At 42.3% G+C, this 15,686-nt stretch overlaps 1 protein-coding gene and 1 long non-coding RNA gene across 4 annotated transcripts in view; one reads left to right on the forward strand and one right to left on the reverse strand.

Moving 5' to 3' along the window:
- Window positions 1-15,686, reverse strand: part of cep104 (centrosomal protein 104) — a 25,265-nt gene continuing 9,579 nt past the window's right edge. For all 3 annotated transcript variants that reach the window (XM_052057344.1, XM_052057343.1, XM_052057345.1), the window contains 13 exons: window positions 13,801-14,016; window positions 13,513-13,680; window positions 12,646-12,813; window positions 11,885-12,061; window positions 8,298-8,495; window positions 7,438-7,506; window positions 6,514-6,601; window positions 5,722-5,794; window positions 5,496-5,604; window positions 5,296-5,434; window positions 4,568-4,635; window positions 3,441-3,528; window positions 1-1,833 (listed from right to left, as the gene is read on the reverse strand). In XM_052057344.1, the coding sequence (XP_051913304.1) occupies window positions 1,697-1,833; window positions 3,441-3,528; window positions 4,568-4,635; window positions 5,296-5,434; window positions 5,496-5,604; window positions 5,722-5,794; window positions 6,514-6,601; window positions 7,438-7,506; window positions 8,298-8,495; window positions 11,885-12,061; window positions 12,646-12,813; window positions 13,513-13,680; window positions 13,801-14,016 (1,698 nt within the window). In that variant the 3' untranslated portion in view covers window positions 1-1,696. The remainder of the gene's footprint in view (window positions 1,834-3,440; window positions 3,529-4,567; window positions 4,636-5,295; window positions 5,435-5,495; window positions 5,605-5,721; window positions 5,795-6,513; window positions 6,602-7,437; window positions 7,507-8,297; window positions 8,496-11,884; window positions 12,062-12,645; window positions 12,814-13,512; window positions 13,681-13,800; window positions 14,017-15,686) is intronic.
- On the forward strand, window positions 10,814-12,058 carry LOC127595707 (uncharacterized). Its single transcript, XR_007961308.1, has 2 exons — window positions 10,814-10,971; window positions 11,905-12,058. It is a non-coding gene; the product is annotated as an uncharacterized LOC127595707 (long non-coding RNA).

Consider the following 15,686-nt stretch of genomic DNA (forward strand, 5'->3'; position numbering starts at 1 on the left):
CGGTGTTATAAATTCATGTTTATTTAATTAAACGCAGATACCGTTGCAAAAAAAAAAATCATTGTCAAAATGATGTACATGGTAAAAAACCTACGTTACAATTATTACATAGTCAGGTCCGTAAATGTTGGTAACATGGGACAAAATATCTTCATCTTTTTAGCTCGAAACAACATGAAAATTGATTTGAAATGCTAAAAACTCTTAACGGCAGACTTTCCGCTTTAATCAGAGGGTATTTACATCCAAATCAGGTGAACAGAGTAGCAATGGCAACAGTTTGTATATGCCACACACTTTTTGAAGGGACCGAAAGTACAGTCATGGGACAATTAGCTGCTCCGCTATTGCATGTCCAGGTGGGCACGTATGACTGCCAGCGGAACGGGTTCCTTTGGAGTGATTGATGATGTAACCTGTCTGACAAAATGAGCTGGAGGAATTCTGAAGTGTTTCATGCATGACGTACTCATATTCAGACAAATGCTTCGGAACTCATTGAGCGGCACTCCACAGTGTAGATGGACAATGCCCCGGAGCATATTACAAAAGCAACCAAAGAGTTTTTGAATGCAAAGTGGAATGTCATGCAAAGTCAGTCAATCATCTGACCTGAATCTGACTAAGCATCCATTCCACCTGCCAAAAACAAAACTGAAGGGAAATGCTCTTCGCGATACATACAATCTTCCGTTTCCCGATACATACAATTTTCCAACAACGCTCAACCGATTTTGCTGTAAATACCCTCAAATCAAAAATGAAAGTCGGCAGTAAAAGCGCAGCTTGTTTGTTTCGTTCCAAATCCGTTGCGATGGTGGTTAGAGCCAAAAAGAGGAACCTCCATATTTATGGACCCGAGAGTACACACAGACCTAAACAAAGACAAAAACATCTACAATGATGCAACCAAAAGCCTTAGCAGTGGTGCAAAGATTTGCTAAAAGGTGCAACTTGTTTTGCACAGTTCACTTAATACAGCAACACTTTGTGCTCCCGAAAGAGGGATTTCTTTTTGTGGCAGGGAATGCCACCTGGTCATGCGGTAGGTATATCTTTGAAAGCTGTATAGTAGCATCTGCGTCTCCAGTAGGAGGCCTTTGTCAGGTCTGACAAAATAACTGCTGATGAGGTCATCCGAGGTTATCTCGGTGTACGCCAGACACGGCTGGTTCTATTAGCCATATGCCACACTTCAGCCGTGCAACCTCGCTCAACTCACCACCAGTGCAAGGTTGTCTTGTACCTGCTCCATTTTAATTGAGTAATTATTCTGAAACTGAATTTTGTGAGTCATTATTAAATGATATTGTCAAATGAGACAAACCGGTAAGTCATCAAATTACTGTATATGGCATAAAACCTATATGGACTTCTCCAAAAGTGCCTCTTTCGTGAAAAGCAGGACCGCAACATCATGAATGACACTGTTGGATCCTCTACAGCACAGGTGTCAAAGTCAAGGCCCTGGGGGCCAGATCCGGCCCCCCACGTCATTTTATGTGGCCCGTAGGAACAAATCATGTCATGATTCTTGCTGAAAATCTGTACCAAAATGTCAAATGGCATGGGTAATAAATAGCGTTGAGATTTTGCACAGCCCCTCACAAGGAAAGCGTAACTCCAAAATGTCCCACGACAAAAAATGAGTTAGACACCCCTGCTCTACAGCAAGGAGGAGAATCTTCGTCAACGATCAACGCTTCCCAGGTGTACGTCCTCGAGCCAGCGGTGCCAGAGAGGGGATCCGACTGCCTCTTCCAAAAGGCCTGGCTCTCCCTCGGGTTCCCATCGACCAGGTGTGTGTGAACTTTGTTCTAGTGACAGCCTTACCTGGACGCAAACAGAGAGCCCCACCACATAGATGAAAGACCTCGTCTCGTGTTTTATCGCCAAAACAAAGCCCCCCACCATAGCAATTAAAAGAGCAGAAACACGATGGTGTCATTTTGAATTGGCTGAGTTCCTGTGCTTTGAAGGCAAAGAAGAAAAACACCTTTCGGGCTCAGTGACTACTAATAAACATCAACAGCAATACTGTATAAAACTTTACTTGAAGACGACGTGAAAAATTACAACCATCTGCACAAGATCCCAACGTCACTGGAATTGGGTTAAATAATGACAAGTATAATTCCGCAGCTCAGTGACAATGTGCTGACGTAATGAATGAAAAAAAAGTCTTTGCAGGGACACGTTTACACTCACCATTTCAGACTTTACAATTGCTTTATGCTACCGAGCCCTTAAGTCATTTTGGTGGCAAAAGTCATACTTGCCACAGGCCATATTAATGATATCGCCTATAACCACAAAAAAAGGGGTTTACAAGCCCACAGTTGAAAAATACTAACAAAATCCCCTGATCAAAACCCCATAAGAGGGCAAGGAAAAAATATACAGTGATCCCTCGCTATTTCGCGGTGCATCGCAGATTTTTTCAAACATTCATAAAAAGTCCGCAAAAAATCAGTGTCTAGGTGTTGTTTACTATGCGTGCTAGTGTGTGCGCTTGAGGCACTCTGCTCAAGCGGAAGGTCCACATGGGGCACGTGTGTGTGTGTGCACACATAGGCTAGCCGGGTGAGTGTACGTGTGTTGCTGAGAGAAAGAGAGAGACTTGAGAGAGAGAGAGAGAGAGAGAGATAGAGGAGGCTTATAAGTACAAAAGCAATTGGGGCAATTTTTTTTATACAATACATATGTTAATTGGTCGTGGATTTTTGTTTATCGCGGGTGGTTTTGGTCCCGTTAACCGCGATAAACGAGAGATTACTGTAATATCACATCTAAGAGATGATTCTTCCTATTTTGGGGTATTCTGGTTAAAATATGTTAAAAAAAAAGATACACACAAAAATGCAACTATTCACTATGTTGTCATCCTGGTGGCTTACCTGCGCCCCTTTCCCTGAGGTACACCCTGAGAATTAAATCAATTTCATGGTTGACTATCGTCTGTTTACACTGTTGAGCCCAGATTACTCAATTTAATCCAACCCAATGCATTTCCAGAGCAATTTGTGAAAGAGCACAACTAAGATAAACCAACCGTGGCCCGAGAAACCACGCAGACAGGCCCCTCATCAATTTACATTCTTTTGAACACCCAGAAATATCAGTCACTAGATGGCCTGGTGTTAATTTTGGTTGAGTAAAGTTGAACAACAAGAACCCTTCGCCATGTATCCTTTTCTGGACTGACAACTGTGATTACTCAACATTTCTGTGGCCTCTCGTGTGGCTCTAAAGACATAATGAGAAATGGCAATCACAATTGAAGCATTTCAATCAGTACGTGTTAATAGCTAGCAAGGTACATTGTATCACTAAGTGCCGAAGTCAAATTGGGAAAACTTGCACTTTTTAAAGTGCTTTCACAGGGTGCAGTGCTCTGCTGTGCTGGTGGGTGTGTGGACAAGTGGGTATGAATGCTTCACCTTGTGCTGGCTTGGTTCTCTGGGACTCCGTGGCCCTACGTGAGTTTTGTTTGCAGCCCTCACTGCCTGTGAGGTGAGCCTTCCAGGCCTGCAACAGGTACAAAAGTAGCTCAGTGAGTTCAGTTCCTTTCCTGGGGGGGGGCCTTCAATCGGGGACGGTCACGAGCAACTGTAGGTCCAGTCACCGGCAGAATGGCCGCCCACCTTCCTTCGACAACACTGCGGCCTTTCATGGCATCCGTTCAGGGCTCTGGCAGCCAAAGTGCGACTTTTTATAATCCCCCCCCCCCCCCAGCCATTTTTAAGGGTGTGTTTGCGTGAAGAAACGGCATGTCATGTGTTCATTTTGAGTGAACTCACTGCAAAGTACATGTTCAACTTGGAAAGACAAAAAAAAGTCATTCATGCAAAAGATTCAGCACTCTGGAAAGACTTAATCACAGTGACCGGATGAGAGATTGACCCCATCCCTACTTGGGTCTTGATTTACAATGAGGTATTTCCCAAGTTTAACCGTCAATCATGTGTGCCATAGTTGTCTGCACAAGCAATCTACCTGTATAAAATCAAGTGTTCTCTTCCTCCTATGTCCGCTCCTTTTATTGAACACCGTTAAAGACGGTGTGGGGATTTAGCTCATTGTATTACTATTATTTATTACTACAATGACTTCAACTTGAGCGGAATAAGTACAGAAAGGAACAAGGAAGTCTCCTCTTGTGGAGTCTTCAACTCTTTCATGCACCCTGTAACCTCATAACGCTATAAGCTGTCCACTGTAGTAACCGCTATGGCTGAAACGGTTAAATGTGTCAGCAATGGCAGTGTTTTACTTCCTGTTTGATCTTTTACTTTGACACTCAGTAGTTTACGTTTGATGGTGAAACGGAAATGCCAACGGTGTGAATTCTAAGCCCTCGTTCTGTGAAACGTTATTGGTCGTAGTGTAAGAGGCCCGTGCTAATATTCATTTTGTTTACATTTGCATCAAACCAAGTTTACGGGTGACCAAGCTAAGTCCTTCCCATTACTCTTAAAACCTAAGCACACAAACTTTACACCACCAAAGTTTTAAGGGATGGTGGCATCTCACTTGGTTTAGATGGCCCACTCGTGCAAAATCTTACCTCTTCTCCCGGTGAAAAGTTGGTGTGACACAAAGGGCAATGGCTGGAGCGTTTACCTGAGATGGGGGCTGAAACAGAAATGTGACACCTATAAGCTACTTTACAGGTAAACAGAATTCCTAAAACACGAGAGAGGAAATGAAAATGTGATAGGAAAGACGGGTTTTAAATATAAGCTTTGTTTCAACATCTAATTCAACAGGTCGCATGAATGGAAATCCAATAATGTCAAGAATAATTGGCTTTTTTTGGGGGCACAACAAAGCCAAACATTCCCCAAACGCATGACTCATACTTGTCAATTATTTATACCGACATATGGCTTGCGTTTCAGATTCAGAGTCTTCCAATGTCCATTTTTAATTGTAAGAACATTAGAAGAGTAGCCTGTAAGAAGCAATAAGGCAGAGGATCAGGTCTTTTTTCTGTTTATGTCACAGAGGAACCACTGCCTGTTCTAACCTGTGTAATTCTTTGAGCCAAAATGTCGTTTTTCTCTGGTGCCCTGTAATGATTTGGCAACCAGTCCATTGTGTGCCGTGCCTCTCGCCCCAAAGTGAGCTTGCATTGGGCTCCAGCTCACCCACGACCTTATTGAGGATGCCCAGTTTAGAAAATAGAAGGAAGAATGAAATGCAGAACCCTATTTTTCACTGAAGGCTTGGATGCTTCGATATTACAAAAAACACAATCCCACCAGTCATCCAAAACTTCCAAGGGAGGCTCACGTTTGCAAGTGGTACCCTGGACGTGTCGGGTCAGCTCTTCAGTGGCCACTGCCTCCGAGCAGCGCAGACACTGGCTGAATTTGGACCTACTTTCACATTCGTTTAGTAGGTGCTCCGTGAAGCTGGAGATTTCCACTACCTGTGAAAACAACAAGCAGCCATTAAAAGAGTGACGACTCTTTGTTCACGTGGCAGTTTACCTGTCTGCATTCATCACAGCGCCGCAGCATGGGGCAGTGTTTCCAGTAGTGAAGATCCAATCCATCTTCGGTGAAAGAATCATCAGTTTCACCGCAGAATATACACAAGCTGGAAAGAAAAAACAAGTGAACTGAAGTATTAGATTATGACACACACAAATTTGGAATAAATCCTGCACTGTCGTGGTCAGCTGAACAGGCTATTGGCGAAATCTAAGTCACTTACTTATCCAGGTATGCGATAGATTGCTGGACCTCTACTGTGGGGGGTGATTTGTTCTGTGACAATTTCGGAACTGCTGTAAATCAAGAAGATGACGCCTGTCACTTACAACTGAATAGCACAACTTCAAGCTCTTTGCGCCTTCAAGATAGGTGAACATGCAAACGATGTAAAATGTTTGTATATTTTGCGCTCAATCAATATATGTTGTAGGTTTCAAGTAAGAATTAATAATGAATGAATGAATTGGTTGGCATTTTTTATTGTGTTGCATGTTAGATTTTTATTGATGCACAACATTTTGTTGCAGCCCTTGCTTTTTAACTGCTTGATCAATAAAGCTAAGTTGATCATTCTCAAAATCAAATAGTTGACGTGATTCATGGTTTATACGTCTATAAAGTTCAATGACTTTTTTTTTGGGTGCTGAGGGGTGAAGGTCAGTTTCTAATGTTGCCGGGGAGACAAAAAAACCCCAAATTGACGTAAAAGAGATACACATTAATGGCCAAATGGTAGCAATGATGACCTTAACAAATCCTTTTATGGTGTATATTCCTATTGTTTCACTGTTATTATGTTTAATGTTCTGTAAAGCGCTTCGTTAGCCCTGCAGCTGTCATGAGAGCGCTCTCGAAATAAAGATGTAGTGGATTGCAGGAAGTTGTAAAAGCAATCCAAAGTGTACAGGTCATGTTTGCAGCCATTAACACTTTTCTAAACCAAGCCATGGGGTGGAAGAACAAGCAGTTGAAAGGCATGAAACGAAACAGAACTGTATTTTACGCCACATACTTTGTTTACCAGTCTTTTGAGATCCCCTCTCAACTTTAGGAACTTCTTTCTTGGCCGTTTGTCCTTTGGTACTTTTACAGTCACTCTCCTTGAACGAAAGACACCCCACAGGTGAATGGATGGTCACAATCCAAAGGAAGATGAGATAAATATTCAAATTGATTGACCTGATTTTACAGTACATAAGCTATACTTTTATAAAAGAGCCGTTTTAAGATGCCCAAACTACGACCCGAGGGCCATTTGCGGCCCGCCATGAAAATTTCAGCGGCCTGCCATATGACTAAAAATGATCCTGAAAGTGACATTTGACATGGTCCACAAGGTAGTTAAAAGGTAAGGTGGGCAGAGTGAGAAGCGAGGGTGTAGAACTTGTCGCTTTATTTGAAGATACAACCCCCCCCCCCAAACAAACCAATGATTAACAGAATAACACAATTTATCATTAAAGCAATGTGCTGAATAAAGATAATTGAATTTTTGAGGCAAAAATAGTTTCTTCAACTCTGTGCTCCATGGCTGATTTATGAAGGCATCACGTTAACAATGCTCAAGAAACTGAAAAGCACGCTACTGCCGTTTTTTCTTTTGGTTCTGAATGTGGAGATGGGATTCGGCTGCTCTTAAGTGCAGAGCTGGATCTACGCTCTGAGATAGAAGGTCGTTGGCCACTGCAAAAACTTATTTTTAAAAAATCTAATATTTTCCTGAACACTTTGAACAGAAAGCTGATGAAATTAACTGGGCAATACAAACAATATATAATGGCTTTCTACACTGACTTTAGCCTGTTTCAAGGATGATGAATATTAAAGTGGCCCGTTTGGACACTCCTGGCCTACAGAGTCAAGTGGCGTTATAAATGTTAATTTGATGCCTTTACATGGTGTGATGTAATTGCGGGATTATGACAAATCCACCTACTGTCAAGTCCTTTAAGGCAGCCAGCTGCTCTTGCAGAGAGTGGATCTCCTCCTTCTCCTTCTGCCCATCCTGTGGACCACCACCCGTAATAGGCCGGATAAATTAGTGACAACATCAATCATCAACATCATTCATCGTCTGTGTTTATTTTAACTGTATTTGCATTATAAATAGTGTAACCTGACCTTGCCCTACCATCTTGAAGCTTGGTTAACTGTGGGAGCAGCAAGGTTATACGGCGTCTATGGTGTCGACTGACGTGGATGAGCTAGTTAGCTTTCTGATGATGATGATGCCGCAAATTACGCTTACTCACTGGGTGACTCACAAGGATTACAGTAAAATCTCCCAGCATGCCAGTCATCCATTATAAAGCCAATGCTTGTATAGGCTTATGTAGTACATAGAAAGTATTGGATTTTGGATACAAGCAAAACTATACGACAGTCTACCATCAATGGTTAAATGCATGCCGATTATTTGATCAGGGCCTAAAACTAGATTTGATGTGGGTTGAAATAGGGGAATTTAACCCTCTCCTTTTTTCCCCCCTTAATAGCATAACCACCCATCCATTTTCTAATCCGCTTCTTCTCACGAGGGTGGCGGGCGTGCTGGAGCCTATCCTAGTTCTCTCCGGGCAGTAGGCAGGGGACACCCTGAACTGCTTGTCAGCCCATCACAGGGCACACACAGACAAACAACCATCCGTGCTCACAATCATCTCGAAAATTTAAAAATGGCCATCTCATCCATGCGATCGGCATCCGCCGACACCGCTCATGGATGATCAGTCTCAGAATGGGCAAACATAAAACCCCGATCGAAACGACGAGGAAAAATTAATTTGAACGTCTTGCCTGAATTTCCACAAGCTTTCCGTCGATCTTGGCAAAACCATCGAATAAGGTTTTGTGAAGGAAGTTTTTACGAGCAGCATTCTGGGGTGGAAAGAAGCTGAGAACAGCTGAACTGTGCTGCTTGTACATGGATAAGATGATGCGCACTGCCAGCTCTCGAACAGCAGATGCACCATGCTCCAACGCTGCCATACAGAACTGCGAAAACAAACAAACAAACAAAGATTCTAAAATGTGTCTTTTCAGGGCGGCCCGCTAGTCCAATGGTTAGCACATCGACTTCACAGTGCAGAGGTACCGGGTTCAATTTCAGCTCCGGCCTTCCTATGTGGAGTTTGCATGTTCTCTTCGTGCTTGCATGGGTTTTCTCCGGGTACTCTGGTTTCCTCACACATTCCAAAAACATGCATGGCAGGCTGACTGAACAGTCTAAATTGTCCCTAGGTGTGAGTATGGGCGTTCATGGTTGTTTGTCTCTGTGTGCCCTGCGATTGGCTGGCAACCATTTCGGGGTGTCCCCCGCCTACTGCCCGAAGACGGCTAGGTTACGCTCCAGCACTCCCCGCGACCCTAGTGAGGATGAAGAGGTTCGGAAGGTGAATTAATGTGTCTTTTCATGTACTGTATATTAATGTTCTGTTTGAGCTGAGAGAAGGCCTGGCTCAAAATGTCTGTCGTTGTTCCACACTACACTTTTTTAAATCGACTTTGCTTTTTGCACGATATAAGTCCTACAATGTCTGAAAATGAACTGATTAATTAATTGATTTAATGAGCACATTTAATAATAAATCATCATAATTTGTGTTCATTCATTAATTTATTCATTCGCTTTCCGATCCGCTTTTATCCTCACAAGGGTCACTAGGGGGTGCTGGAGCCTATCCTAGCTGTATTTGGGAAGTAGGCGGGGGACACCCTAAACCGGTTGCCAGCCAATCGCAAGGCACAAAGAGACGAATAATCATTTGCGCTGACACTCACACCTAAAGACAATTTTGCCTGTCCAATCAGCCTGCCATGCATGTTTTTGGAATGCGGGAGGAAACCGGAGTACCCGGATAAAAATCCACGCAGCCACGGGGAGAACAAGCTAACTCCACACAGGAAGGCTGGAGCCGGGAACGAATACACGACCTCTGCACTGTGAGGTCGACGCGCTAACCACTCGACCAGTGGGCCGCCCACTGACAATTTAGCTAATATTATTTGACAACCAGAATAAGAATAAATTCTAGCACAGTCGAGCCTCATTTCAAACGTTTATACCCCTGCAATGTTCACATTTCAAAGTCCCGATTTCAACAATCATTCATTTGCAGATTTTACTTACGTCGAACACCATTATAACAAACGTCATTATAATTACCAGATTTTACCCACAAAATTGTGAAACTGCGATGGGAAGCTAATTGCCGCCGCAACCTTGCTTATGAACAAAATGTACGGCACGGGTTTCCTCTCCTTTGCGTCTCAGTGCTACTGATCAACTCGACACATTGTTGTACTTCCTGCCGTAACTCACGGAGGCACGGCGGAGTCCTGACCACATGGTCTGAAAACAAGTCTGGTAAACGGAAGCAAATCTGGTTGTCTGTCAAGGCTGAAATTGTCTCTCACTTTCGAAAGGAAGCTCAGCCGAGACTACGTAAATTGACCACAGTTGGCCACGTCGGCGGCACTGGCAGTTGCCTGTGTGCGGGTAACATTTACTGTCTGAAAGTTTTCAGAGAGGAAGTAGGAACGCTACAGTTCTTTATTTCATGCGTTGTAAAATCATTTTTTTCTTCATACTGTATACAAGTATTTGTAAATGACATGTTTACACTTCGGCAATGACACAGATGTGCGCCGCATCCGCCCTTCCTGCAACCATTCCCAATTCAGATACTTTGTTACATAGTGGGCCCCAAAGCTGAGTCCTTCCAGAACTTCATTCAACAGATCACCCAGGTAACAGTAGTGGTAAAAGGAAAAAATGTTGCAGCCATCCCTGCCCTAACACTGTTGGGCTATCAAATTCAAGCACTGGCTACATGGACATGTGGACCGATATATATTTGTCGCATGAAAGGGCTGTGCTAAAGAGAGGTGTGTTTGTTGTTTTAATGACACTTCTCAAAGTAGTGATTTTGCTGAACAACACCATTAATTATAATTTAGTAGAAGCAAGTGCCTGCAACTTAACATTGTTTTAGAATTTGTGGTTTCATTGACTGAGTTCCTTCCTTTTGATTTTTTGCCATAACGGTGAATAATTTCTTTAGATAATAGTTAACTTGCAAATTTAACATGCAAGGATGAGATCTTATCACATGTCTGCAAGTTGGTTTAATGTGACATGACCAAAGAAACCCAACAACACCCCCCACGCCCCGACCTTCCTACAAGTCACGTTACAGCTCAATCACGACTAGAAGTGTTTCCCGAGTATATTTGGGAAGCGTTGCAACAAGCAAGCATGTGCAAACATGCAAACAAAGGCCGTCTGTGTGGAAAAAGTTGGTGGCAAGGATTCAGGAGGAGGGCTGAAAGGGTGAGAGGTCATAAAGTAAAAAGAAAGGGCAAGTCCATCGTGGCCAACAGTGGACAGTTAAAACATGGATAATAAGTCAATGCTGGAAGCGAAGGGGATGAAAATGACTGGAGTTTGGCAACTATCTGTTTGTATAAGGTAGGTAACCCCAGCACAGAGAGGACCGGCTTCCCGTTATTCATTCCTTTGTTGTGTGTTCACAAAGGCCCCCATAGAATTTATTTTGTGATTTCCTCGCTTGATTTTTTGTTTTGGTTGCCATTATCTTCGCTTTTCTTAGTGTCATTAATTTCCGTTATTCGGAGGCTGTCTTTGAACGCCTCTCGAGTTGAACAAAAAGAGAGAAGGCAGTGTCGGACGCAGATGTGTCTGTGTTTGTTGAGACTGTTAAAAGCATAAATAAAGTGTACGTTTAAAAAAAACAACATCACAGCTCTCCTTTTTTGGAGCTGCAACATGTATCTGTATCTATTTGAGCTATATTAGCCTACTATCAAAATCTTTTTCCATTTTCAAATATTTTTTATAAAGCTCCAGGGAGCCACGAGATGTCGCTCAAGAGCCGCATGCGGCTCTGGAGCCGCGTGTTGCCGACCCCAGCAATAGTGCAATGGTGTCGTGAATTGGGGAAAAGCTTCCTTTACCAAAACTATCTCGAAATGAGTCAGCAACCAGTTTAGTGACCAAAATGAAATGGCCAGTCTTTTTTTTTTTTTAAATGAACTTTAAGGTGTAATGCAAATGTAAAATGATAGCCCTTCACACAGCAAAGAATATTTGAATGACATGAAAATTCAATGTTCTTATAAGAAAGTGGAACCATCTGATTTCGTCGAGATAACTAGTGAAGAAAAATAAATTACACTTTACAATGCTATATCATAATCATATAGATACAATTCAAATGAACTAACGTACTACGATAATTTGCTGGGGGATCAAATTTTGAATTTAGATGTATATCAAGCGCCAGATAAAAGATTGTCCGAGTACTGTTAAAAGAACCCCCACACATTTAATCAGTCAATACGAATCAATTGAAATCCTTTACCATCATTACATTCTCCACAGTGAATCCAGAGTTCTCTGTGCCCAGCTTCGCCAGGAGACTTTCGAGCAGTTCGGCCCTACTTTGAGCGAGACGTGTGGGGAAGTTGGATTTGAAAGGCTTCACCAGCTCAACAGGCACAAACTGCAAGACTCGAACATCCTTCAGGACAGCAATTTCCTAAACGGCAAACAAGAGAGACAATGCACTGTAAGCCGCTGTCAAGTCATGTCCGTTGCAGATTGTAATTTATCTGTCAACACAATCCATCGCCATGTCGAGACTAGCGTGCCACATTTCAACGGAATGAAAGCAGCTGCCGAGATTGGCCATGATTGAAGTTGGCTGAGACCATCTCCATCATGGCACAGCCCTCCCGCTTGCTGCTCCATCAGCCATATTACCAACATCCAACCTCTGCGCAATGTTATGCCAGGCTTCACGCCAGTTATAAAAATATGTTTTTTACAACCTAAGTTCTGTTGCATCCTAGGCTTGAAACACAATCAAGCAATAGAGGATACCAAAAGATGAATGTAAATGCCTCACGGGAACAAAAGTGTCTGGGGTGCATGTCGTTGGACTTTACTCTCTGTGGTAGTTGGTGCTTAGAATTTTGCTTATGACTTGCAACATCTATTTTGCCCTCACAAAACTTTGCTATCCTTAATGGTGGAACAATTGTGCTTTTTTAAAACATTTGTAGAGTTGGTATTTCGACCCAAGATGCAGGTTTTTACAGCAGTGTCATAGTAATATAATACCTGGATACAAACTGTGGCAGTGACACGGAGGTGGTTGGTCAAGTCTCCAGTCCTGGCCAGTAGGGTGGGCCAAGTGTTCTCCAAACAGTGGGTCACTTCAGCTCTCCCCAGACTTGGGATAGGCTGGCTCAACATGAAGAACAGCAACTTCAAGGAGGCTTGGAAAACCTGAGTTGAGGCAGAAGACATTCACCTCGTTTTGACTGAGTGCCTCGCAGTCCTTTTGCAGCAGGTTTTATTTGTTTGCCAGAATGCCAATGTTGCCATTTTGCCAAAATGGCAGCTAATTCTCACAAAATAAGCAAATTATTCATACTGTTAACAATTTTTTTTGTGTGTATTACAATTTATCCATAAAAGCATTGTACAGTTTGATATGTTTATTGGCATTTGCATGTATTCTCCTTTTTTACTCTGTTGTCTGAAACCAGCTTGGCATTGCAAATGAGAATCTTTTTTCAACTGCCTTAGCTGGATACATCAAACTAACTAAACCTTTACAAACACTGGCTGCAGTGAAGTGATCTCATAAACAATCCGACAAAGCTGACTTAACTATTACCTCTATTTATGTTATGGAGAATGTACAGAATGTATGAATGTAGTTATGTACATGGCGGTTCAAGTTACATAATAACATTTTGAATTATTGCAGCTTTCTACCAGAGAGAGATGTGAGAACGCTATCTTTGTGATGGCATTTTTCATGGAGGACGCAAGCTCTGGGAGAGGAGGTTGATACAGGGGAAAAAAAACTGTTCACGTTGTGTGCGAGAGATTATGCTTCAAAACCAGGAGCATAAGTTCTACTTGAAACAGGGTTCTAGAGAACTTATGCTGACAATAACAAGGAAGAAAAAGAGTTACAGAGGAAACTTTCTCCGGGAGGGCCCTCTTGACCAAGAAGACTGCAGCTCTAATCATGTTCCTCAGCTCCTCTTTGGTTGTCGTGGAGGGTACCTCCGAGAGCTTCTTGTGCACAGCCAGGAGTGCATCCTCTCTATTCGACCAGGATTTAGAATATGCCCTTGCGATCTGGAAAAGAGTAGTCAAGGAAAGAAAATGATTAGATGCCCAACATAGACACAATGGAGATGTATTTCCTATTCAATCACTTAGCGGTGACTAAAGTTTTTCTGCTTTTCTGTTTCTTACCAGACTCTCTCCATAGACCTCTATTGCATGGCCAGCCTCTCTCTGAGCCTTTTCTGATAAGGGCTCTGGTTCTGCGCCCACCTCAGGGCTAAGAAGACTACTTTGGGAGTCAAGTAGGACAGAGTGCTCCATTGCAGGGCTCTCTATGGCCTCTCCTGGCTGGTCCTTTTTCAGCAGGGCTGGCAGGTGCCTCTCGCCATAAGGCACACTGCTAAACTAACGAGAGAAATCTGTTGACATATACTATAGTAGCAAATATTGTGATCTTGTGTGTATTTCTTATACTTGCTGCGATTTGGTCTTAACAGAACTACACAGTAAAATATGTACATTTTTTTCAAGGAAAAAAGACATCTATTTTTTTTCGGCAGTTGCTGAGACAAAAACTATGTGTGGGAGGAATTCTGCAATGAAAAGTGGTTGACTTTTGTTAATTGAATAAAAACATTTTCAAATCAATTAATAATTTTTTAATATATATAATTGTGATTTCAATATCAATCCAAAGAATCATAATTGACACTTTTTCCGTAATCGCCCTGCACTCTGCACCATCCAGTAAATCCTGTTGCGCTCTGCCTCCAGGGCCAATTGGCAATGGGCTGCCTCAAACCCGACTCAAAGATCGGTCTTAAAGCTACAATGGCAGCTGCCAGAGTCAGTCACCTGTTGCAGACTTTTAATTAAATAGAGAAACTTAAACCTGCAGATGGGCTGATCTCAGGAGGCAGGGAGGAAAACGTAAAAAGAATCCCACAATCTACCTGCACACCTCCAAAAGCCTGGTACACACACACAAGGATTTTTCAAAGCTTACAAGATATTTACAGTATCCGAGAGAGACGAAGATAAAAGATCAGGCAGTTTTAAATGGATTGTGTGTGTGTGGTGTCATCCTGAGCAGAAATCTGGTGTGATCACGTGAGCTTTCAAAAACAAAGAACAGACTCCCAGATATGCACCGAAGTTACCCGACTGTTTCAGAAGAAGATCGGAGCGTTAAAAATGGTGCTATTGTATAATATATATATATATATATATATATAATACTCTTCTTGCCATTTGGGAAACGTTTTTTTTTTTACGAGATTCAATATTGGGTATGATATTTTTTGTTTTACAATGTTTACAGACACCTTTTTATTCATTAGTCAAGGAGTGTCTTTGTTTCTTACGATCTATTCACGTCCCACGTCACGGACTCATGACTTGGGGAGCCAACAGCTTGCACACATCAGTAGATTTATGGTCATCAAAAATTTTCGTTACGAGACATGTTCTTTGCGACTCCCAATAGCCGAAATATGGTATTGTGATTAACTCGTTTACTCCCAAAGACGTTTCAGACCCTTTCTGAAAATTGGCTGGCCATTTGCAGACCCTTTCAGACCCTTTTCAAGCACAGTCAATATAAAATGAGGAACTGGGATTAAATGTGTGGAGTCTGAAAAGACATCTAAATACATCTTTAGGAGTGAATGAGTTAATATTGCATTTGTGGGAGAAAAATCCACCTGTGCTTATCCACCACAGGGTTGGCCATTTTGCCCTGTAATGACACAGTCTGGCGCCTGAAAATGACATCACGGTGACAAAGGGATTAGTTACCATGTGTTTCTTACTTTAGTAATAGTGCTAGTCATACTCATATATGCAAAATGCCTCTGTTTTTTTTTCTTTAATGCCATGCATAGTTAAAGTGGAGATTAAAAAAAATAATTCTGAGCAGCACTGCCACCTGCTACCAAATTTAATTGATGTCAAAGTGACCAAGGGCTTGCCTTGCAAACTTCCGGGCCCACCTGCATCTGTCACAAAGTTATGTTTCTCTTCATGTTTAATTTGTTTTATATTTTAATCCTACTTGTTTTTATATGGGGCAAATT

This window comes from Hippocampus zosterae, chromosome 2 (assembly GCF_025434085.1).
Source record: "Hippocampus zosterae strain Florida chromosome 2, ASM2543408v3, whole genome shotgun sequence".
Taxonomy (NCBI): Eukaryota; Metazoa; Chordata; class Actinopteri; order Syngnathiformes; family Syngnathidae; genus Hippocampus; species Hippocampus zosterae.